The sequence below is a fragment of the Gouania willdenowi genome, chromosome 5 (genome assembly GCF_900634775.1).
Source record: "Gouania willdenowi chromosome 5, fGouWil2.1, whole genome shotgun sequence".
NCBI classification, from domain to species: domain Eukaryota; kingdom Metazoa; phylum Chordata; class Actinopteri; order Blenniiformes; family Gobiesocidae; genus Gouania; species Gouania willdenowi.
The window spans coordinates 41309185-41333341 of NC_041048.1; the positions used below are offsets into that span (position 1 = coordinate 41309185).

The 24157-nt window shown below is 36.9% G+C and overlaps 1 protein-coding gene across 1 annotated transcript in view; it reads right to left on the reverse strand.

The window, feature by feature from the left end:
* Positions 1-24157, reverse strand: part of LOC114463275 (receptor-type tyrosine-protein phosphatase gamma-like) — a 303535-nt gene that overhangs the window by 54526 nt on the left and 224852 nt on the right. Inside the window, exons 5-7 of the mRNA XM_028446736.1 lie at positions 16205-16300; positions 5235-5301; positions 1091-1248 (exon numbers count right to left, since the gene is read on the reverse strand). Coding sequence (XP_028302537.1) covers positions 1091-1248; positions 5235-5301; positions 16205-16300 — 321 coding nt within the window. The remainder of the gene's footprint in view (positions 1-1090; positions 1249-5234; positions 5302-16204; positions 16301-24157) is intronic.

Sequence of the window (24157 nt, forward strand, 5' to 3'; positions counted from 1 at the left end):
CGCAGATGACAAGCCTTGTTTTGCCGGTTCCCACTGTGTTTTAGTTTTTGGATTTCCTGTTCTAAACGGAAAAGTCAATGACCAAAACAAACACTGACCACCTAAAGCACATGTATCCAGTGTTGTATGAAATATCATGTAGAACATCATCAATTATAACACTGCTTCATTTCACCAACTTTACTTTACTTTAAGTTACAGGAGATGCTGAACATTTCAAGCTGTGTTTTAGATGTATTTTGGCAGGTCCATAATACAGCTTTCAGAACTTATGTTATAGAAATGAGAAATAATAATAAAAAGAGATAGATTGGTACATTTGTGTTCATTCTTTATTTGTTCAGTGAAACACTCCCACACACTGTCTCACACTTTTACAGTCAAATTCTTTTATTGAACAACAAAGATTAGTTACTCTTCATTGGGAAGTTTTGTGTCGTGAGTATTTTGTATCGTGGGCTCTATATCGAATTCCATATCGTATCGTAAGTTATCTATTTCGTTACACCCTTAGTATTAACTAGTGTTGTTGATTGATCCTGGTCCATCTCTGCACATTTTAGTAAAAGTATTTTATTTAGTTGTAAAATGTCAGAGTGACTGCCCTCTATGGGTTGAAACCAGGATATTACAGTTGAATTTTGCTATTGGCTGAGAAAGGAAGTTTTTGACGTTTTGGTGGCTTCTTACGTCACTGTTAGCTCCGCCCCCTCCTATAAAAACTGTCACCTGTGGATGCTAAATTTGCTATTGACTGAGGTTCTGTGACCTCAATGGACCATCATGCGTCACAAACAAGCACTGTTGGCTCCGCCCCCTCCTATAAAAGCTATCACCTCTACTGACCTCTACAATCGCTTTCCCCACTAGTGACAGGTCAGCAAAAACCTGTGGGTTTAGTTACTCTTTAAGAGGTGTTTTTACGTCATTCTTACTGTGATTTTTCGTGTTTCAGATTAAAATATGAAAATGTATCCACACTGTACTCTACTTTATGCTCCTTTAGACGTGCTTTCTTTGATTAAAAACAGAAGGTCACGTACCTTCATTAATACACTGAGCTCGTTTCAGAAACATAAAAACATCTCACCTGTTTGTAGGAGACGTAGACGGGCCTGCTGAATACAATCCACTCCACCACTTTGCTGCAGGGGGGCGTGGTCAGGGAGCCCGTGTAGCGGTAGTAGCTTCCCAGTGAGGACGGCAGTAAATCCTTCAGCACAAACGGTTCCAGGAAAGTCTCTTTCTCTGTAAACACAGAGCGCTGCGATCAATACGACATGATCCGTGCAGCGCGGCTCCACTCGATGCAAACAATGATTACTGGAGAGCATCCAGAGCGTTTTATTTGCTCCAAGCTCATCCAATTACGGCCTTTTCAAAATGTCGAACTAAAAAACAACGTTTTTCAATGAACGCTAATGGAGACAAAAGACATAATTTGGCATAAACATTATTTTAATTAATCATCAGACTACTCAGAGGAACCAATGTGGCTTAAATTGACATTAGTTCTCTTCTCTTCCATTGCTGAACGTGCCACATGTTTAGGATTCAACATCAGGAATCTGCACAGGATCATTTCTGCCAATGACGACTTGACATTTTCAAAAAATATGTGATGTTTAAGGTTATAACTTAAAAGAAACTGTTCTGGCTATAACTGTAAAGTCAACGAGGTGAATTACAAATGTGGCCTAAAATCTTTGAAATGTCATTATTAGATCTACTGTATGTCTAACAAAACACATCATTATGCACCATATTTGTTTATTTACCTTTTAAAAATTGGACTATTTACAGTTTTAGAGCCTGTGTTCCTCCATCTTGAAATCACGTGATTGATGATGTCACGCGGCCCCACTGCCTGTAAACATCCCATTGTTTTCTATTGGAGTGAAAAATTCAGCCTGATTTTTACATTATTTAGCAGATTTTTCAGTCAAAATGACAACTTGTGCTGCTTTTAGCTGCTTAAAATAATCAGGAAAAGTTAAATATGTCACTGTAAACCTCTTTTGTTTGTGTGTCTTCAGCAATCCATGATATACTTGCTAACTTCAGCCTCCAGAGCGTGTCAGCACGCTGTTTAAGGGGGTGTAAAGGTCCCTTAGAAGAGCTTTTCTTCTCCGCTTCATTGTCCACGACCAAACCTCAGAGTTGGAACTGATGCCCCCTGTGGTTATAGATTATTTTTTTTTAATCCTCTTTTGGTTAACACAAGAGGATTACAGTGACATATTTAACTTTTCCTGATTATTTAGAGCAAACAAAAGCAACACAAATTGTTATTTTGACTGAAAAAGCTACTAAATTATCTAAAAAGCTGCTAAATGATGTAAAATTCAGGTTGAATGTTTCACTCTAATAGAAAACAAAGGGATGATTACAGGCAGTGGGGCCATGTGACATCATCAATCACGTGATTTCAAGATGGAGGAACACAGGCTCTAAAACTGTAGTGGTTCCTTTTTTAAAAGGCAATAAAATTAATATGGAGCAGAATAATGTGTTTTGTTAGACATAGATCTACTAATAAGGACATTTAGAAGATTTTAGGCCACATTTGTAAAAACAGTGGAGAATCCCTTTAATATGCAGAGATAGACATGCAGAGCTGAGAGGGTTTGACACAGTCACAATAATATGAGTGAGTGAGAAGAGGAAGGAGCTAAAGGAGATGTAAGGATGGAGGTTGAGGTGTTTAGGATTCAGTAGAACCAGCCTTTGACAGGGGAATGTTACGCTGTCTATCTGTGCCTGAAGTCAGGCTTCCATTCACGTCTGTTTATTCCTCCTGTCAAGCTCTGTCTACTGCAGGTCACATGTTTTTCACCTATCAGTGAATTTACAGTGGATACAACAGATTATGTTGTGGGGAAAATAAAAGTTATTTCAAAATGTTTTGTTGATTCTGTATGGATAGAGCTTGAATAAGTTTAGTCATGTGCATTATTTTTTATTGTACTATATAGTGCTAAACACTGCCTGTGTGTATCAAGCAGACATAAGATTTAATTTGTTGTGACGGTGCAGCTTGTTTGTGTTTCTGGGTTATTCAGATTAAAAAGAGAGTTATAACAACCCATGCACGCCTGGAAGTCCCTTTGTGTCCAAGTGCGCAACAAATTATTACCACGGTACACATTTAAAAAGACCTCTATGCAGGTTGAATCACAGCGTAAGAGATCTAAATCACAGCTTAGGAGATCTAAATCACAGCGTAGGAGATCTAAATCACAGCGTAGGAGATCTAAATCACAGCGTAGGAGATCTAAATCACAGCTTAGGAGATCTAAATCACAGCGTAGGAGATCTAAATCACAGCGTAGGAGATCTAAATCACAGCTTAGGAGATCTAAATCACAGCGTAGGAGATCTAAATCACAGCGTAGGAGATCTAAATCACAGCTCAGGAGATCTAAATCACAGCTTAGGAGATCTAAATCACAGCGTAGGAGATCTAAATCACAGCTCAGGAGATTTAAATCACAGCGTAGGAGATCTAAATCACAGCGTAGGAGATCTAAATCACAGCTCAGGAGATCTAAATCACAGCTTAGGAGATCTAAATCACAGCGTAGGAGATCTAAATCACAGCTCAGGAGATTTAAATCACAGCGTAGGAGATCTAAATCACAGCGTAGGAGATCTAAATCACAGCTTAGGAGATCTAAATCATAGAGAACGGGATCTAAATCACAGTGTAGGGGATAAAAATCACAGTGTAGGAGATATAAATCACAGTGTAGGAGATATAAATCACATCATAGGGGATCTAAATCACAGCGTAGGGGATAAAAATCACAGCATGGGGAATTTAAATCACAGCATGGGAGATCTAAGTCACAGCGTAGGAGATCTAAATCACAGCGTAGGGGATATAAATCACAGTGTAGGAGATGTAAATCACAGCATGGGGGATCTAAATCACAGCGTGGGGAATATAAATCACAGCGTAGGGGATATAAATCACAGCGTAGGGGATCTAAATCACAGCGTAGGGGATCTAAATCACAGCGTAGGGGATCTAAATCACAGCGTAGGGGATATAAATCACAGCGTAGGGGATATAAATCACAGCGTAGGGGATCTAAATCACAGCATGGGGGATCTAAATCACAGCATGGGAGATCTAAGTCACAGCGTAAGCACAGTAAGTGTGTCATAAACGACACAATCACACATTCACCACCTATTGTTAAGACGTGAAGCATGTTTTTTGATGAAATAATGATTGTTACAGATTATTTGTGTCTGTGTGTGAAATGCAGACCTGTGATTGGACCTTAGGGTAGGGGAGGGGAGGGGCTAGATGCAGGACAGGGAGTGTTTGCTCTGTGTCATTTGTCTTTGTTTATCGTGAGTGTGGGTCGCTGCTCATGTGTCACAGTGTGGAAACAAAGGGCTTCCTCCTCTACTAATCCACTCTTTCACTCAATGAACTCAGTCCTCACTGACTCATAGAGGACATTCCTGATTGGCTGTTATTCCCCAGCTGTGGTGGGTCTGCCTAATGTGAAGCACTTTGATGATCCTGTTCTTCATCTCATTCCTCTCATTTACTGCTGAGCTATGATTCCTCCATCCTTCAATCCCAAAGCAGTTCTGCACCGTTCCCAGAATCCTCAGTGGGATTTACACAGGATGGAGAGAGAAAACAGACATTTGTTGAGCCTTTAATGCACAGAGAACAATAGGTTGTTCTGCTGGGTCTCTCATCTCTTTGGTTAGTCACTGTTTGTTTGGTTTTGTTTTCACTTCATCTTTGTTTAAACTGTGCAAACTCTGATAAAATGACCTGAACTGTGTTCATATGTCAGTTAAAACAGTGGTTAGGTCCTGCACCATATTTAGAGGATGGGTAAAGACACATATTCTGAGATTTGGATAGAAATCATGTGGTTTTCTCCTTTTTCTTCCTTTTTTAATAAATAAATAAATAAATAAACCTTGTATATTCTCACTCCTGCCACATGTTTGAGTGTCAGTTGTGTCTGTTTAAGTCCTCTAACAACCAGCATTGAACTGTTTTAATATTTTAATTACGGTTAAAAGATTGGCTGCCGTGCTTCCATCAGACTGCATGTCTATAGATATATGTGACATAGAACAATCAGAGCAGATGAATGCCATCCCAGTCCTCAGGCCATAGAGCAGCTGAATGAATGTGTGTTGACATGATTTTTATGATGAAGGTGTGATTGAAAGCTGGAGGAAACGTTAACCCTCACCGTGATGGACGACACCTTTCAGACCGTGAATGATCGGATCCACGGCTGGATTGTCTTTACCCCCCACCTGAGGAACACAGAAAATAATAGTATTACCTTTCACATCATTTCATAAAATAATAACAACAAAAAGGCTGACAAATCCTTTAAAAAGCACACATTTATTCAATATTCTATTTCCTATTTAACAGCAGAATATACTGTAATGAAATACAAACACACAAAATGACAGAATACTTTGGCCAAACAAAGGCCAAATACAAAGCAGATAAATAAAATAAAAGTACAAAAAGAAGTATTTTAATTAAAAACAACTCTAATAACAACAATAATACATTTCATGGACAAGGATATAAAAAACAATTCCACTGGTTAGAAATAATTTTCTTTCCCAAAGCTTCAAAAGTAGAGAGTGAAGTGAAACACTCTAGTTTGAGTGTTTTTATAACTCGATCATTTGTAAAATTGGATCAAATCAATCTTTAATAAACATAAAATCCATGTTTTTGGAAAAAGGCACAACATCAGTAAAATAAAAATAAAAATAAAATTATCCTACACACAAGAGCCCAGAAAGCATGAAAAAGAGATTTATTCTTTTTTACTTCAGTCAAAAATATAAAGAAAAAAACAATAATAATAATAATAATAATAATAATAATAATAATAATAATAATAATAATAATAATAATATAAGCTAAATTAACAGTGGTTGGTTTTTCTTCTTCTTTGATTTTTACTTGGTCAAACCTTCCAATATTCATTATTGTCATACAATATTTGACTGTTTAAGGGATTTAAGGAAAAGATTTACATAGTAAGAAATACATATATTTTTTCAAAATAAGAGAAAAGGAAACTACAAATGTCTGGAGAAAGCATTTGGCTATGAATCAACTTTAAGTCAAACATGTTTTCAAGACATCCAATGCCAAATTCTGAAATATATACAAATTGTTCCTTAATAATTCAACAGTCATATTGTAATCATTTAATTTAATCTGATCGATACTTTCTGAGATATGGATAATTTAGTGGGGGGGGTGTGTCCTTATTTTTCTTCCATTTTCCAATATATCTGTAACTCCATCACATAGAAAGGTAAATATGGTATAGTAATAAGCTCCACCCACTCTCTCAGAATATAGAAATAGATCTGCTAAACATCCTATCTGGTTGACATGTCAGCTCCTCTAAATAGTCACAGAGTCAGTGTGTGTTTGGGTCTGGAACATGTTTGGGTCTTCAGTAAACTACTTAGCATATGTCTCAGCTCCCTGTAATGTGATCAGCTTAGAGCTATGAACATAGACTGTTTACATCACTAATGATTAGTCACAGAGATGCATCGGTTCTAGGCTCACACGCTCTGGAAATATGAACAATTATACTTTTTATTTTACTATTTTCATTATCCCATAATTTTTCTTTCTGAATAGTTAAACTTTTTGGTTTGTTTTTTGGACTAATTTTATTTCTTAAAAAATAAAAAATAAATTAAAAAAAATGGTCAGAAAAAGAGAAAACAATTTGCATGAAAAACAGGAAAAAATTACTACAAAAAACAGAATGAAATTAGCCAGAAAAACAAACCAAAGAAATAAATTAGTCATAAAAAACATATATATATATTTTTTTAAATGAATGTCATATGTTTCCGTAGCCCATAACTGCATGCGAGAATGAGAGTGCTATTTCCTGAACAGCTGCACCGTCTCACTCCGCTGTAAGGCAGAGGGAGGCCACGCCCCCTCCCAAAGGCACGTTGCTCCTCTGCCTCCGTTCCCATTGCGTGTTTTTACGTGTTTGCACATGCGCAGTCAGTTCCCCAAGATGACAACCATTTACATCCAAAGGCAGCGTAGAGAGCTGCCGTGCTATGCTAAATGCTATACGTACGTTCACAGCACATTAGTGAATAGATGACACGTGACAGCTGCTGCTACATTCTCTAGCTAGTGGGCGGGATAACACTACAGTCAGGATAACAGCGCTAGAGATGATAGAGAAACTTTGTTTTGAGGAAAAACGACATCTTTTAAAAGATGGAGACCAACACCTGAGTTACCAGACCTTCAGCAAAGGTAAGGTCAGAACATTGTTGGTTCTTTCTACAGTGAATGGAACAAAAGGAAGGATTGACTTTGTGGATGCTCCTCACTGAGGCTGTTCTGAGTTGTTGTTGTTGTTGTCTTTTTCTCCATGTTTTTGTGTTTCCAACACAAACAACAGATGTGCTGTCGTGTCATGAGATATATCTTGTTGGTAGAGTATGGAGGCTATATTAAATAATGTTTATGTTTCTTTAATGGTGTTTATGATGTTGATTTTGTTAGATGATAAATACTTGTTCATGTGGATCTTGTTGGGTTTTTTCTTTGTTATTATGAATTTTATATTTTGATAAGCACATTAAGATGACTTTGTTGTAAATTGCGCTATACAAATAAAGTTGAATTGAATTAACACTTGACAGCAGAAACATATGATATTGTCATTGGTGGTCTCGATTTGCAACGTGCCTACCCAACCCTAGTGGTCACGGCACGTCACTGCTTACAATATATGCAATCTCAGCTTATAGTGATGCTAATAATCAATGTGTTTGTTCTCTTCAGTATTTCCTATTATCAGGATGTTCCTTGAACTTATCAAAAGTTGAATAAAAACTAAATGTCATGAGCGAGCATTTTATTAGCGTCAGTTTCATCTTAAAACTCTAATTTCCTGCTTAATCAGGATTGATTTTCAAAGGCAGCTTTAAGGTGATCCTGAAACATACCTCTAATTAAACATTCTGCCGATGTGCTGCCGGGAGCTTGAAGCTAATAAAGAGGAGAGGTGGACTCATGGTGACGGTGAAGTGTGAGTAATAATAATAATAATTCCAAGTGGAAATGGTTTAATAGAATGAATAAAAAGAAATGCAGAGGGAATCAATGTTTAATCATTTATGGTTATTTCTTAAGCTCGTCCTCAGAGATCTTCATCCGCTGGGTTTACATCACAATGACATTCACACACTTTATATTCTTTCTTATTCTCACTTATTACAGGTCTGTATCTTTTCTCTGAGACACTCTGGTAGAGTTCAATGAGTTTAAACAAGTGTTTAACCATTTCAGTGTCAGTTTAAACTTCAAATATGTCTCAAACATGCTGAATACGGTTAATGGAGTTAACTATTGTCATTAATTTCATATTAATACACAGCAGAAATGTGCCGCAACAATGACGCACAGACATTTTTGCACATTTTGTGTAAGATTTGACATCCAGCTGTCTGCTAATCAGTGTTTGGAATAACGGCGTTTAAAGTAACGGCGTTAGGTAACGGCGTTTGTTTTTCAGTAACGGGGTAATCTAACTAATTACTTTTTACGCCGTTACAACGCCGTTATCGTTACTGAACGTTAAATGCGGTGCTTTATATGCATTGATTAAATAAAATGTTATCCGAAAGCATCCCCGGCTTCTGACTCGACTGTTGTGAGGAGGTGGATTAAAAACAAGGTGAGCGATTATGATTGGCTAAGGCGACGTGCCAGCACCCGCGACACACACACACACACACACACACACACACACACACACACACACACACACACACACACACACACACACACACACACACACACACACACACACACACACACACACACACACACACACAGAGCAGATTGGATGAAGCAGCAGAGATGGCGAGCGTGGAGCATCTGATGAAAAGTTGACATTTTTAAGGTGATGATACAAACACTACTTTATATTAATTATAGTCAAAGAAAAGAACGTGTAGGTGAAGTGTTCATTATATCCAGGAGTGAAGACTTTGTCCACATCTGTTGTAAGCAACTCAAATTTAATGAAGCACCTCACAACGACACACGCATCTAAAAAAAGTGAATTCTTTGACATAGAGCAACTTTTTTTAAATTTTTTTTTTAATAGTAACGCAAATAGTTACTTTCCTTGATAATGAGTTACTTTTATTTTAGAGTAATATAGTTACTAACGCAGTTACTTTTTAACTATAGAGTAACTATAACTAATTACTTTTTTAAAGTAACGTTCCCAACACTGCTGCTAATGTGCTAAAGCTAACCTTAGCGCACCTGTATGGAGGAAATATGTGAGATCGTCCCAAAACATGAGGGTGAGGGTTTAGTCTGTGTCATAGAGATACTGTATGTTTACATTATAGAAGGTGAAGTCATACCATATCGCCTCATATTATGTCAGATTTTCAGGAAGAATTGACATTTGTGTGTCTCTGACCATGAGTTTACGAAGTCAAATTGTCTGTGAATGTGTGATATTTTCCCCAAAAAATCTTGCATTCAGTTTCAGATTCAAATTTACACTTGATTTTGTTTATTAAAGAGTAATTAAACAGCAAAACCATCTTTTTACTGCTGAAAACAATGATCAAAACATGGTTTCTCTCAACAATTTAGTCAAAACTATTTCAATGTCGTATTTAGTTGTAAAATGTCAGATTTACTGCCCTGTATGGGTTGAAACCAGGATATTACAGTTAAATGTTTCTATTGGCTGAGAACGAGATTCTGTGATGTCACTCTTGGCTCCGCCCTATCCTATAATATATATATATATATATATATATATATATATATATATATATATATATATATATATATATATATATATATATATATATAATAACTTAGATTTCAATGATGGATCTGGAAATTTCCATTGTTCATTTTACATCTTAAAAGAAAAAAAACAAAACACTTGTGAATCATTTATTTTCTCGACCCATTTCTCAGTGTGGTGACATTTAGTGGTGATGATGGGAAACTGGTTCCGCCTCTTTTTACGATTTAAAACATTAAAATATTACTTAGACGTGTTAAATTCCATAACATCCTCTTTCATGCACAGTCATGTTTAAATGTAAACGGTTATTTCTTCCCATTCATCACTGCACTTAAACTGACCCATTAACCTGTCAGTGATTGGCTGACAGCAGAGTATTGATCTGTGTCATGAACACATTAGTTGTGAGTTTAAAACATATTGATATTTGTGTTGGTGGATTCCCAGTCCTCCCCTCTCCGTACGGCTGTTATCACCACATTAAGAAGCTCAGTGTCTCATCATTTCATTATTACGCTTTACCACACACACATTTTACTGCCACCGAGGTGCGTGTGTGTGTGTGTGTGTGTGTGTGTGTGTGTGTAGCACAGTTAAAGCAGTGTGTTATTTATGATCCTGACCAACTCTGTCAGAACCTGAAGGAGCTGTAGTTTTAAACTTATTTAGTTTAAAACTGTTTAGGATGAAATAATAATGCCACAAACATGATTTTTGTACAATCCTGATGTTTAAGTAGTGGTTTATACCAATCTGTGACTGACAATTTAGAAATAACATTTTTCATTTTATTTTTGTTTAATTATTGTATTTTCTTTATTCATTTTATTGTATTTTGTATTTCTTAGTTAAATTTTCACTTTGAGCAAAATAATTCCATGCCATTATTGAATGCTCTGAAATAATGTTTTAATTTCATTTAAATGTTTAATCAATTTAAATTAAATTACATTTATTATTTATTTCTTATTATTAATTTTAAACTTAACATTTTTAATTCAATTTAAAATTTCTATTTTAGATTAAAATGAATGCAAATTTAAATTTAAATTATTAAAGTTTTTTTAATGCATTGCTGTCTTATAAAGATTAGACTTCTTGTAATATTGACCTTTGACAGCATGTGCAGACACAGTCAATTTATAAATAATAATAATAATAAATAAATAAATTAATTAATTAATTTAAATTCAATTACATGCAATTTCCATTTTGAGAAAAATCATCCTGTGGGCCATACTGAATGCTCTGGTGGGCCGGATTTGGCCCATGGACCTTGATTTTGATACCTGTGTGTTATTTGTTGTTGTTTTTTGCTTTTCTTTGTATCTTAAAGCAACACCAGGATCTGATCTTAGTTTACCCAATGTGACGACTTGTGAGTTTTCTCTGTGGCGTCCCAGTACCCCCAGTGATATACTCCCAATACTCCCCCCAGTACTCCCCCAGTAGTCCCCCCAGTACTCCCAGTATATACCCCCAGTATATACTCCCAGTATATACTCCCAGTATATACCCCCAGTACTCTCAGTATATACTCCCAGTATATACTCCCAGTATATACCCCCAGTATATACCCCCAGTACTCTCAGTATATACTCCCAGTACTCCCAGTATATACCCCCAGTACTCCCAGTATATACTCCCAGTATATACCCCCAGTACTCCCAGTATATACTCCCAGTATATACTCCCAGTATATACCCCCAGTACTCCCAGTATAAACCCCCAGTAAATACCCCCAGTACTCCCAGTATATACCCCCAGTACTCCCAGTATATACCCCCAGTATATACTCCCAGTATATACTCCCAGTATATACCCCCAGTACTCCCAGTATAAACCCCCAGTATATACCCCCAGTACTCCCAGTATATACCCCCAGTATATACTCCCAGTATATACTCCCAGTATATACCCCCAGTACTCTCAGTATATACTCCCAGTATATACTCCCAGTACTCCCAGTATATACCCCCAGTATATACCCCCAGTACTCCCAGTATATACTCCCAGTATATACCCCCAGTACTCCCAGTATATACTCCGAGTATATACTCCCAGTATATACCCCCAGTACTCCCAGTATAAACCCCCAGTAAATACCCCCAGTACTCCCAGTATATACCCCCAGTACTCTCAGTATATACTCCCAGTACTCCCAGTATGTACTCCCAGTACTCCCAGTATATACTCCCAGTATATACCGCCAGTACTCTCAGTATATACTCCCAGTATATACCCCCAGTACTCTCAGTATATACTCCCAGTACTCCCAGTATATACCCCCAGTACTCCCAGTATATACCCCCAGTACTCCCAGTATATACCCCCAGTACTTCCAGTATATACCCCCAGTACTCCCAGTATATACCCCCAGTACTTCCAGTATATACCCCCAGTACTTCCAGTATATACCCCCAGTACTCCCAGTATATACTCCCAGTACTCCCAGTATATACTCCCAGTATATACCCCCAGTACTCCCAGTATATACTCCCAGTACTCCCAGTATATACCCCCAGTACTCCCAGTATATACCCCCAGTACTCCCAGTATATACCCCCAGTACTCCCAGTATATACCCCCAGTACTCTCAGTATATACCCCCAGTACTCTCAGTATATACCCCCAGTACTCTCAGTATATACTCCCAGTACTCCCAGTATATACCCCCAGTACTCTCAGTATTTACTCCCAGTATATACTCCCAGTACTCTCAGTATATACTCCCAGTACTCCCAGTATGTACTCCCAGTACTCCTAGTATATACCCCCAGTACTCTCAGTATATACTCCCAGTACATACCCCCAGTACTCCCAGTATATACTCCCAGTACATACCCCCAGTACTCCCAGTATATACTCCCAGTATATACCCCCAGTACTCTCAGTATATACTCCCAGTATATACTCCCAGTACATACCCCCAGTACTCCCAGTATATACTCCCAGTATATACCCCCAGTACTCCCAGTATATACTCCCAGTATATACCCCCAGTACTCCCAGTATATACTCCCAGTATATACCCCCAGTACTCCCAGTATATACCCCCAGTATATACTCCCAGTACATACCCCCAGTACTCCCAGTATATACCCCTAGTACTCCCAGTATATACCCCCAGTACTCTCAGTATATACTCCCAGTATATACCCCCAGTACTCTCAGTATATACTCCCAGTATATACTCCCAGTACATACCCCCAGTACTCCCAGTATATACTCCCAGTACTCCCAGTATATACCCCCAGTAGTCCCAGTATATACTCCCAGTACTCCCAGTATATACCCCCAGTACTTCCAGTATATACTCCCAGTAGTCCCAGTACTGTGCTTGTGTGGATGTTCTTTGGTGTAATGTGTAACATTTCAGAATATAGAATGTAATAAAAGGACAGACTTCCATCAGCCCATTCTACACTCAGTAATTATTATTATTTTAACCAAGTCCTGGGAACTACTGGACAAATGGAAAATAAGTGGATAATAACTGTCTGGCAGCAAATTACCAGTAATGACCTCTTTGTTTTTCCAGTTGAACTGATAAAGATGAAGATGAAGATAAATGTCCTGAAGTAACAAAGTGGAAACAATGCAAACATTGAGCCAATTTTCACTTTAATGGAGTTTATTTATGAACATTTAACGCTGAAAACATCAACGTTAATAAGGTAGACACATTAAACGAGTTAATCTAAGGTATGTGCTCTTAAATTAACATCATTCAGTGTTGGTGAATCTTACTGTATCACAGGGGGCGGGGCCACAACAATGATCTGAGGGTCACATGATCAACATTCACGTCATCATTTAGAATAAAGACCAGTTGAAGTGTTGACAGAAGAAACTGTGTTTTTTAAATTATTTTGTGTATTTTTGGACTAATTTTCATATTTTTTGTTGTTGGAGTCATTTTTGTATTGTTTTGAATATTTTTGTGTGTATTTGTCATCATTGTTATTGTTGTGCTTTTATCTACTTTTCTATCATCCTGTGTGTTTGTCTTGTTGTTTGGTGGATAATTAATTATTTTGTGTTTTTTTCTGTTATTTCTGTGTCATCTTGTGTATTTATGTTGTTATTTTGTATTTTTTTTTTCATTTTGTGTGTTTTTGAGCATTTGAGACGCATTATCATGGGAAACATCAAACAACAAAGAGTTTGTATGTTTTTTAATTATTTTGTGTATTTCTCTGTCAATCTGTGTATTTTTGTTGTTGTTTTGTGTGTTTTTTGGACAAAATTTTGTATTTTTGATGTTGTTTTGGTTATTTTTGTGTGAAGTTGTAGTCATCTTGATTGTCTTTGCTGTGATTTTATGTACTTTTCTATCATCGTGTGTATTTTTCTTGTTATTTTGTGGATTGTGAGTTATTTTGTGTATTTTTGTTGTCCTGTGAATTTTCTTCGATGTTTTGTATATTTTTTTGGTTATTTCTGTGTAATTTAGAAGTCATCTTGTGTATTTATGTTGTTATTTTGTGTGTGTGTGTGTGTGTGGTTTTTTAATCAATCTGAGCAAGGGTTTGTGTGAGTTGTAGTTTTTTGAATGTTTGTTGTCATTTTGTCTGTTTTTGATGTGATTTTTGAAATATTTTTGTGTTTTATGCCTTTGTTGATATTTTGTGTGTTATTGTGTTCTTGTGTTTTGTGTACTTTTGTGTATTTCTGTTGTATTTTTTATTTTTTTTCTGTCATTTTGTATAGTTGTTAAGTAATTTTTGTGATTAAAAAATTATTTTCAGTCGTTCTGTGTGCTTTTGTGGTTATTTTGTGTGTTTTGTATATTTTTGCGTACCTTTTGTGTATTTTTCTGTCATTTATTTATTTTTGAAGTAGATTATTTGAAATGTTATTTGCATATGTTTCTGTATTTTTGTGTGTTTTTGGAGTTTCATTTTCTTTCCAACTTTGTAAATTCCAGTTTTTGGGTCTGCTCTAAAGTATATTAAAAATGTAGTTTTAACATATAATGAAAGAGGAGGATGTAACACTGTTTAATGACATCAATAAGGAGTAGACAGAATAAATGTTGGATACAATCATACTTACATATAAAAAAATGAGTAAAAAAACATGCCAAAAAAACCCCCAAACAAACAAACTAATAATAAACAAACTATAATTATCATTTTCTATATTTAATTAAATAATTACTTGTAATCAGAAGTGTAAAGAGTACTGATATATCTGCTCAAGTAGAAGTACTGTTACTTGATAGAAATTGTACTCAATTACAAGTACAAGTAAGTCATACATGGAATATTAAAGTACAAGTAAAAAGTAACTCAAATAAATAGTACTCAAAGTAAAAGTTACTAGTTACTTTAACCCCCAATTTATTGTTGGTAATAAACCCTGCCACGGTTTCAATAGCACTAACCTAGTATTAGCATTAACACAAACCTAACATTAACAAAAGTGTTAGCACTAACCTAACATTAGCACTAACCTAGCAATAACATTACCCTAATATTAAGATCAACCAAACATTAGCATAACACTAACCTAGCATTAGCATAGCAATAGCCTAATATTAGCATTAACTTAGCATTGGCACTAACCAAGCCTTAGCATTCGCCTAGCCATTGCTTTAGCCTAGCATTAGCATTAACACTAACCAAGCATTAGTTAATGCTTGCCTAACAATAGCATTAACTTTGATACTAACCTAACATTAACATTAGCACTAACCTAGCATTAGCATTGCTTGGGTAGGCAAAGTTAATAATGCAATATGATACAAAACATAATAATTTACTCAGTAACAGTTGAGTGTAGAAATGTAACTAATTACTTTCCTTTTTTAAAACGTACTTAAGTACAAGTAAAATTACTGATTTAGAAAAATACAAGTACTCATAAAAGCAACTGAATTACAGTAACGTGAGTATTTCTACTTCTGATTACAGTGTGTGAAGTTGATCAGTTCCCTCTAAAAACAGTCCATACAAATCAATTTATTCCTGTCTTTTGTTTGTCATTAGAAAGTTAGTATAGTAGTGATTAAATAAATACTGTAAAGAAGCCACTAACAGCGATGCAGAGCACTTTTATTCATCAGCAGGTTTGAATTATTGCTAGAAAAGATAAAACACTATTTTCCTCCCTCAAGAGAAGAGAGGAACCTTTAAAAAGATGCAAACACACTTAAAAACCACAACTGATCATCTTTAAACATTTTGTTCCTACTTAGAATGAGTCAGCGACACCATCCATTGTCCCATTTATCAGCTTCACTTTCCCATTAAACATAAAACCCAAAGTTTAATCACGTTTTTATTGCAGTGATTTACAATGGAGTGATTCTTTTACTTAAATAATCAATAAAATACAAAGCGTACCTGAAAGAAGACGGCTGTAGCTGCGATGCTGCGTTTCTCCCTGAGTGCTGCACCCAGACTGTCAAAGTCGTCTGAGTTGTACATGTAGATCTGCATCTGGAGACACGAGGGAGTGAGTTCATGAGAAAAATACTGCTACGCATTTCTACAAAAAGTACACAAAACATCCTGACAGACACTGTTGATTTACAGCAGTGGTTCTCAACCTTTTATCACGAGTCAGCAAAATGATGATCTATTGTTCTATGAATCTGTGATAACCACATTTATTTATTCATCTGAATAATATCCACTGTTATCCAGGAACGTTTATTACAGCCTTATTCAATTAGCGGCCCGCGGGCCACATGCGGCCCGAATGCAACCCTCGAGTGGCCCGAAAGCAACTGCTGAATGACTTGGGTTGGAGAAGTATAGAAAAACATATTTTAGTAACACTGACATGTTCTTACAAAAAAGTCTTACATTATTACAAACATTGAATGGAACACTGAACCCATAATGCATTGTGTTGTTGTTGAGGCGGCATTAGCAGTTCTATAAAGGTGAAAATCTTAGCATGTCTTTTTCTACCCTGAAACGAAAAATCGAAGAGGAAAACCATTGGTTTAATCCTTCATGGACAGACAAGTATTTATTTATTTTACCACCAAACCAATGTGTTTACTCTGCAAAGAGTGCGTTGCAGTGCTGAAAGACTATAATGCCGCGTTTCGGACAAACTTTCCCGAGGGATCTCATGAGAGCGGCTAAAATTCAAAGTTTGACTGCGTCTTACAACCGGAGCTGTACTACAATGAAGCAGACTTGCACAGCTCAGGAAAGAGCCACAGCAGCTTCCCTTCGTGTATCATGGATCTTGGCAAAGAAAAAGAGGCCGTTCACAGACTCAGAAACTGTGAAGGACTGCGTGTTGGCTGTCGTGGACAAAGTCTTAACCGACGATAGAGTTAAGGAGAGTGTGACATCTGCTATCAAACAGGTACCTTGTCTGACACTTCCAACATTCGCAGGGTTGACATTCTCACCACAGATGTCTTTGAGACGCTGCTAAAAGAGCTCAGAAAAGCTGATCAGATGACTGTAGCAGTAGACGAGTCAACAGATAGAACTGACACAGCCCAGCTTTTCAAAGAGGAACTGCTGGGCTTGTTGCCATGAGATGGACAAACAACAGGTGAGATACTGTTTGAAAAAAATCATCATTTTTTGAAGATAATGATCTGGACATGAAGCGCGTGTGCATGTTTGTTACGGATGGGGCTCCATCCATGTCTGGAAAGGTTAACGGTTTTGGTCCGCTGTTGCGCCTCAGATGACAACCCTGCATTGTTTTGTGCATAAACTTTGTTCGCTCAACATCAAGCCTCCAACAAGGCTTATTTCGCCAGCTGTTGTCGGAGACGTCTGCGGAGCACCAGGACCTATTGTTGTGGCTCTCCAAAGGCAAAGCACATGGCTCACGAGCTTCACAGCAATGGACCTACAAGGTTCTGGTGTAATGTCAATATACACCAGTTCCCTAACATTAACAAAGTAGCAGTCCACTTGCTCAGTATGTTTGGATCAACATACACATGTGAATCAAGCTTTTCACACATGAACATGATAAAGAACAGCTCTCGTTGCTCTCTGACTGACTCAATCAGGACTCTTAACCACTGCCTTCAGATTGCGCTGACATCTTATGAGCCAAACATCCATGCTCTTGTTCAAAACAAGAGGTCATTTCTCCCACTAGAAAAATCAACTAGGGAAGTGTTACACACACATCTACATAACATATTAAGTGCAATAAAGTAGTGTGCTATAGCAGGAACAAATTGTAGTTTTATGTATTTGTGTGACTATTTTCTTTTAACTCATTATTTCACATACTGTAGATGCACTTTGTTATGCACATTGATGTCAGGTTTATTTCATTTCAAAGGGATAGTAACTGTGTCACTGTGCCCACTGTTTATTTATTTTTATTATTATATGCACTCACAATGTGACTGTCTCAGATGAGACCAAATAGTGACAGAGACAAACTCTGTTTTTTGTTATTTCAAAAGAAGAAAAATACCTCAAGTTCTGAAAAGTTGCTGTCAAGCAAGTTACTTTGTGACCAAAACCAAAGATGTCATTTCTAATCTGTTTTTATGTTCACATGCACCTTAACATGTGCTTGTATTGTATTGTATCAAAATATGTTTTGTGTTTATGTGTTTGAAATGTAAAATTTAAAGAAACCATATTTCAGCACAGGTTTAGTTAAGCACTGCTCTTCTGTTGTGTTTATGAGCTTTTGGAAGTGGCAGTACATTAATAAACATCCAGTGTGTTCGTTATCTTTTCTATTTGTGCTTATTTTAAATGGTTAACTTTTCTCACTGTCTGCTAAAAATGTCCGGCCCAGCTCATGTCCTTAGTCTATAAATCCGGCCCGAGTGAACTTTTAGTTGAATAGCCCTGGTTTATTATTATTATAATCATCTTAAAGATGTAAAACCTTGTATTCAACAGAAATAAAATGGGTTAAACGTGACCAAAAATGGTGGAAAAGGTGGTGAAATGTATTTTAAAAACCATAGAAATTGGTTGTGGCCACAATTTTTTGGGGTCACAGTTTTAATTTATCATCTCTCAGTAAACAAAAGAGGTTTACATCAACTTTTTTAACTTTTACTGATTTTTAGAGCAACCCAAAGCAGCACAAGTTGAAACAATTAGTTAAAACTGGCAAATAATGGGCATGACAAATCATGAATGTGGTTAAATTGGCAAAAATAATTATGACAAATGGTGAAAAGAGGTTAAAAGTGATAATAATGGTTCAACATATGTGACATTAGGTGGAAAAGCGGTGGGTTTATAAGTGCTGAAAAGGTATTGAAATGTGATGTAAACATGTCAGAAATGGGAGTAATGTAGCAAAAATATATTAAAAAAAAGTCACTTTTTTACACTTTTACACAGCAGAAAAAATAGGGAACCACTAAATGATTCATCAATATTTTACTCTATTAAATCTGTTACAAATATAGTGGACTAAAATATAAAGTGTAAGAGGTTAAAGATCTAATTCTCATTTTGATAACAAGTATATCTGGTGACCCTAAAGATGTTTTATTTTTCTAGGATTAGTTTTTGATAATGTTTGTTACATGTATTACAAATACAGAGTTTAGCCAGTATTAGTAGGTTTTTAAACTGCATTTTAGTTTAACTAGATTTATATTCTAAAATATAAATCAGTTCAACTAAAATGTATGTTTTATAATATAGAATGGAATTGAATACATCTTTATTAATTCCCAGAGGGTAAATTCACATTTGCAGCAAGACAGTATATACAGTATAAGTGCAGAGTAAGAACAAAAACAAATATAAATACTAACAGGATAATAGTGTTATACATTATTAGAAAAATAACAACAATAGCAGAAAGAATGACAACATATAATATGAATATATAATATAAATCTAGTTAAACTAAATATTCATATTTACAATATAAATCTAAAATGTATATTTCACAATATAAATCTACTAACAAGCAGTAAAAAATATATCTGAGCTGATATAAAGTGAACACATAGAATACAGTTGTTTAAGATTGTGTTGTTTAAATTAAAAATAGAGTAAAAAATAAAAAAAAAGTTTTTTTTCTCCTTTTTTAAACATTTCAGGCGACCCCACATGGGGTCCCGACCCCAAGGTTGAAAAATACAAGGTTAGCCTGATATCACATGATCACATAAAGTTCTGATTCTCCCCATTGAGCTGTGGACCAATCAGAACTCTCTGAATCCCTTCATCCAGCTCTGAGCCCTACCACCTGATCTCCAGATCTCCTGTTCATCCTCCCTTCATTGATCTCAGCAAAGACAACTTTTAGCCTGGAGAGAACCGGGCTCACGCAGCCACTCTTAGTTGTCATGGTAATGGAGACATTAAGGCATCTTTTTCAGCGAAGCAGATTACCTTCACGTGCACGTGCAGAGAAACCGTGCACGTGTTCACGTTAACGGTAGGACAGTTGAACATGTTCCTGCATGTTTAAAAGCACATTCATGAATCGTTTTCCGTGCCTAGATCAACGTCACGTGCAGTCGCAGCGTTTTCCATAATCCTGACATTATGAAAAAAACATGGCACGACTTCCTGATCTATTTGCTCAGTAAACAGTCGTCAATCCGTCTGAATTTTAATTTAATTAACGACACATTCCCTCACAGACAGAGACATTAATCAGAGTGACGGAGGGGGGAGGGGTTCATGAACGTCTAGGGTTCAACAATCTCAACAAGGAAGATTTTTACCACTAATGATGGTGGAATGTAGACTAAAATATTCATTGGCCACACCCTTTTTTTTTTCAACAATAAATCACACTGCAATGATTCAAATGATAAAGGTCATCACGGCTGGAGGTCAACTCTAATGCAGAGTTAGATGTAGATGTTTTATTTATTTTGGTTCATATCGAGGTGAACCATTAAATTCACAAATAATTGAAGCATTGCAGTTTGATGTCAGAGGTTAGGTATTAGGGTTAGAGCGGGAGAAGAGCCATTCCAACATGAATATGACCTAGTTTGCACTTCCATGTACTGTATAAATAAATGATGTATAAAGTCCGTAGGGACGCGGGTTGGGAACCAAAGGGTCGCCGGTTCAAGTCCCGGTGTGGACCAAAAAAACGGAAGTTGTTCCGGTAGCTGGAGAGATGCCAGGGCACCTCTCGAGTACTGCCGAGGTGCCCTTGTGCAAGGCAGTGAACCCCAACACTGCTCCCTTCATTGTAAAGCGACCTTGAGTACCCAGAAAAGCACTATATAAAATGGATGTATCATAATAATAATAATAATAATAATAATAATAATAATAATAATAATAATAATAATAATAGTAAAGGCAGTGACAATATCCAAGAAATAAAAGATCAATATCAGCAATTTTAGTATTATAATGTTAAATCTGGAAGTTTTGGATTCAATAGAATCAGAATCAGAATCGGAAATAGCAAAATATTTTAGTCATCGTAGTATTTAAATTAAAAATAATACTTGATGAGCCAAACCATCAGTAGAAGCTACTTTAAATGTATCTCTCTTTGTTTTTTTATAGCAAAGTTACAGTTTACACTAAAGTCTTCAAGCTGCAGCTTTTGAAGTTCAATAATTGTTGTTGTATTTTTACATTTATTTAGGCTAAGCCTTTTATAGTTATCTTGTTTTTGTGCAACGCCTTATTCTAATAACATTCATAATTGGTATTTTGAACCTGTTGCTAAGATGCATATTTAAATTGGCTTTTATTTACTTGTTTGTGTTCTTTTACATGTGTATGTGAAACCCTTTATAATAACTGCAAGCTTCTCATTTTCGAACTCCATCAAGAAATTTATACCCTGAAGCCACACACCGGATTTGGTTATCATATCTTAAGCAGTTTGACTTCAGCTCTGCTGGCAGTTTGTTCCACTTCTTTGCAGCATAACAACTAAAAGCAGCATCACCATGTTTACCGTGAACTCTGGGCTCCACTATCTGACCAGCATCAGAGCCTCCCTAGTTCTTACTGCAGCCAGGGATGGAGCTGTAGTTTGTCCAATCCCGGTCGCTGCTTCGGGTAGAAGGTCTGACACTGACTCATGAAGTCAATACATTCTTGAGACAGAAAATTGTAGTTATTGTAGGTGCAATATTTATAGTTGAAGATGAACCTCAGCATGGCCCCTATCTGCCACACCATAGTAGGCTCTGCGTGGTACTCGGTCTGCTCTAACACTTCCGGCGATTTTTAGCCTAAAGTACCGCAAAATTCGCTGTAGGGCTGATCGAGGACAAAGCCACCACAGCCAAAGTCAACGATCCAGATTGGAAGAGACGTTCTCCCCCTTGATGTCATGATGGAAGATCCCATTGTTGTGCATCAGCAGGGCTGCGTCCACCACTTGTTTCAAGATGCTCTTTGCCCCGCTGCTCAACGAAATCAAAGATGTCCATTGATTTCTCTGGACGCGCCATCACGATCAGGACTTCCTCCTCTTGATTGTACACATCTAGCAGGCCAATGACGCCGTAGTTTTCCTGACTGCCATTGCAGAGTAGGCCGGCCGCCTGGGCCATGAAGACCACCTCGGACACCCACACGCGGAACCTATTCTGCCAATACACCAACACGTAGGTCACTTTTTCTTTAGGGATGTGTTTTATTGCCACTTGTTTTGAGTCTGAGCATCGTATTCCGGCATAGACGGCTCCATAACCTCCTTCTCCGAGCACCTCAAGTTCCTCATATTTGGCTTAAAATTCCTCCTTTTTAAATTTGACATTGATGCAATTCTCAAACAATGGAATTATTGTTTCTGAATTAGAAGTGGAGGAAGATTCACAGTTGTTGGAAAATGTGAAATGGATCCTGTCCTCATCATGTAAGGGGACTGGAGGGTTGCTGGAGCTCTCCTTGGACCCAGAGCTTTGGGACTCCACTGATTGGACTTTAGGTGAGGGGCTTTTGGCTTTGATCTTTGGCCTGTGTTTCCTCTTCTTACGGTCACCCCTGTCCAAGCAGCGTCTCTTCATAGGTCTTTCCTTCTCCACTTCTTCCCCAGCCTTCCGTTTTTTGCTGCTTGGGGTTGGAACTTCTCTATTATCTTCATATAATCAGTTGCCCCCAACGGCCTAAAACCCACTTTTTTTGTGTCATCTTCTCCAATGATTAGTAAATTAGTGTAAAAAGTAGCAAAAGTGTGTAAATGTTGGTGAGATATGTTCTCTCACAAGAGGTGAAAGATAAAAGCCAAATTGGAATGTTATGGTTGGGCAGCAGCATCGCCTACGAAACAGAACTCATGTTCTACGTTCTGTTTCTGCATCACAGCCTTTAGGAATAACATTTTTATGCATAAAAATACATATTGCAATAAATTGTATTTAACCTGAAATGTAATAAATTTACCATTGAAAGTACAAAGTCATTATTAATCCCTGAATTGGGTAAATATTTTTTTTCTGACATTCCCACTGTCCCAAGGCTTAAAAAATACAGTTTATTAAACTTTGTACTCAATAAATGCACTGTTTTAACAAACAAAAAATATCAACCCTCATATTGGGTTATTTTTTGTTAATTAATGGTATTGCTGATTTTATGAAGGCGAAAAACACTTAAAGGGGACATATCATGGTTTTAAATCCTTCCTTTTTACATATAAATCATACAGTTGTGGTCTATATAAAGCAGAACTGCAATGCCTGGGTCTGAATTCCTCATTATTATAGCTCCACCCCTTTTCTACCCCTTTTCTGATGTGCTTCTGAGAGCAACTCGTTTTGGTGCTGTCTCTTTAAATGCAAATGAGACACTTCATACCCCGCCCCCTCTCCAGGTTGCAGAGGTGACACTCGGTTGAACGCCACCCTGCTTGGCCATTTTTGTAGTTTGATGAAGAGATACGGTTAATTAGCGGCGCATAAACTTTTCATTCACACGTTATTTACAAAATGTCAACAACGTTAGACTTGTCCATCCAGCCTTACATGTTCCAGCCAGAGTCTGACCCAGTGGAGCGAGATGAAAATGATGATGATGAACCTGCAGAACCCTAACAAGTGAGCTAACACAAGCACCGAGCTAACGCTAGCGCCAAGCTAACGTCACGAAATGCATTTTAATAGTCTTTTCGGAGACAAAAACGTCAAAATGAAATGACTAATGAAAACTTTAGACTTAAATTAAATCACGTAGGCCATATCATCAAGGATCTAAAACGAGCACACAGCGCTAACATATGAAGACGGTGCAAATGCTAATGCTAACTAAACAATGACAGGGACGTCTTATCATCACACTTTTTAGCGTTATTTACAGCTTACCGAAGTGCTCTGTTCATCGTCTCCAAAGATAGAAGGAATTGAACCCTCAATCAGACAAAGTCTTTCTGTAAATCCTTCTTTATAC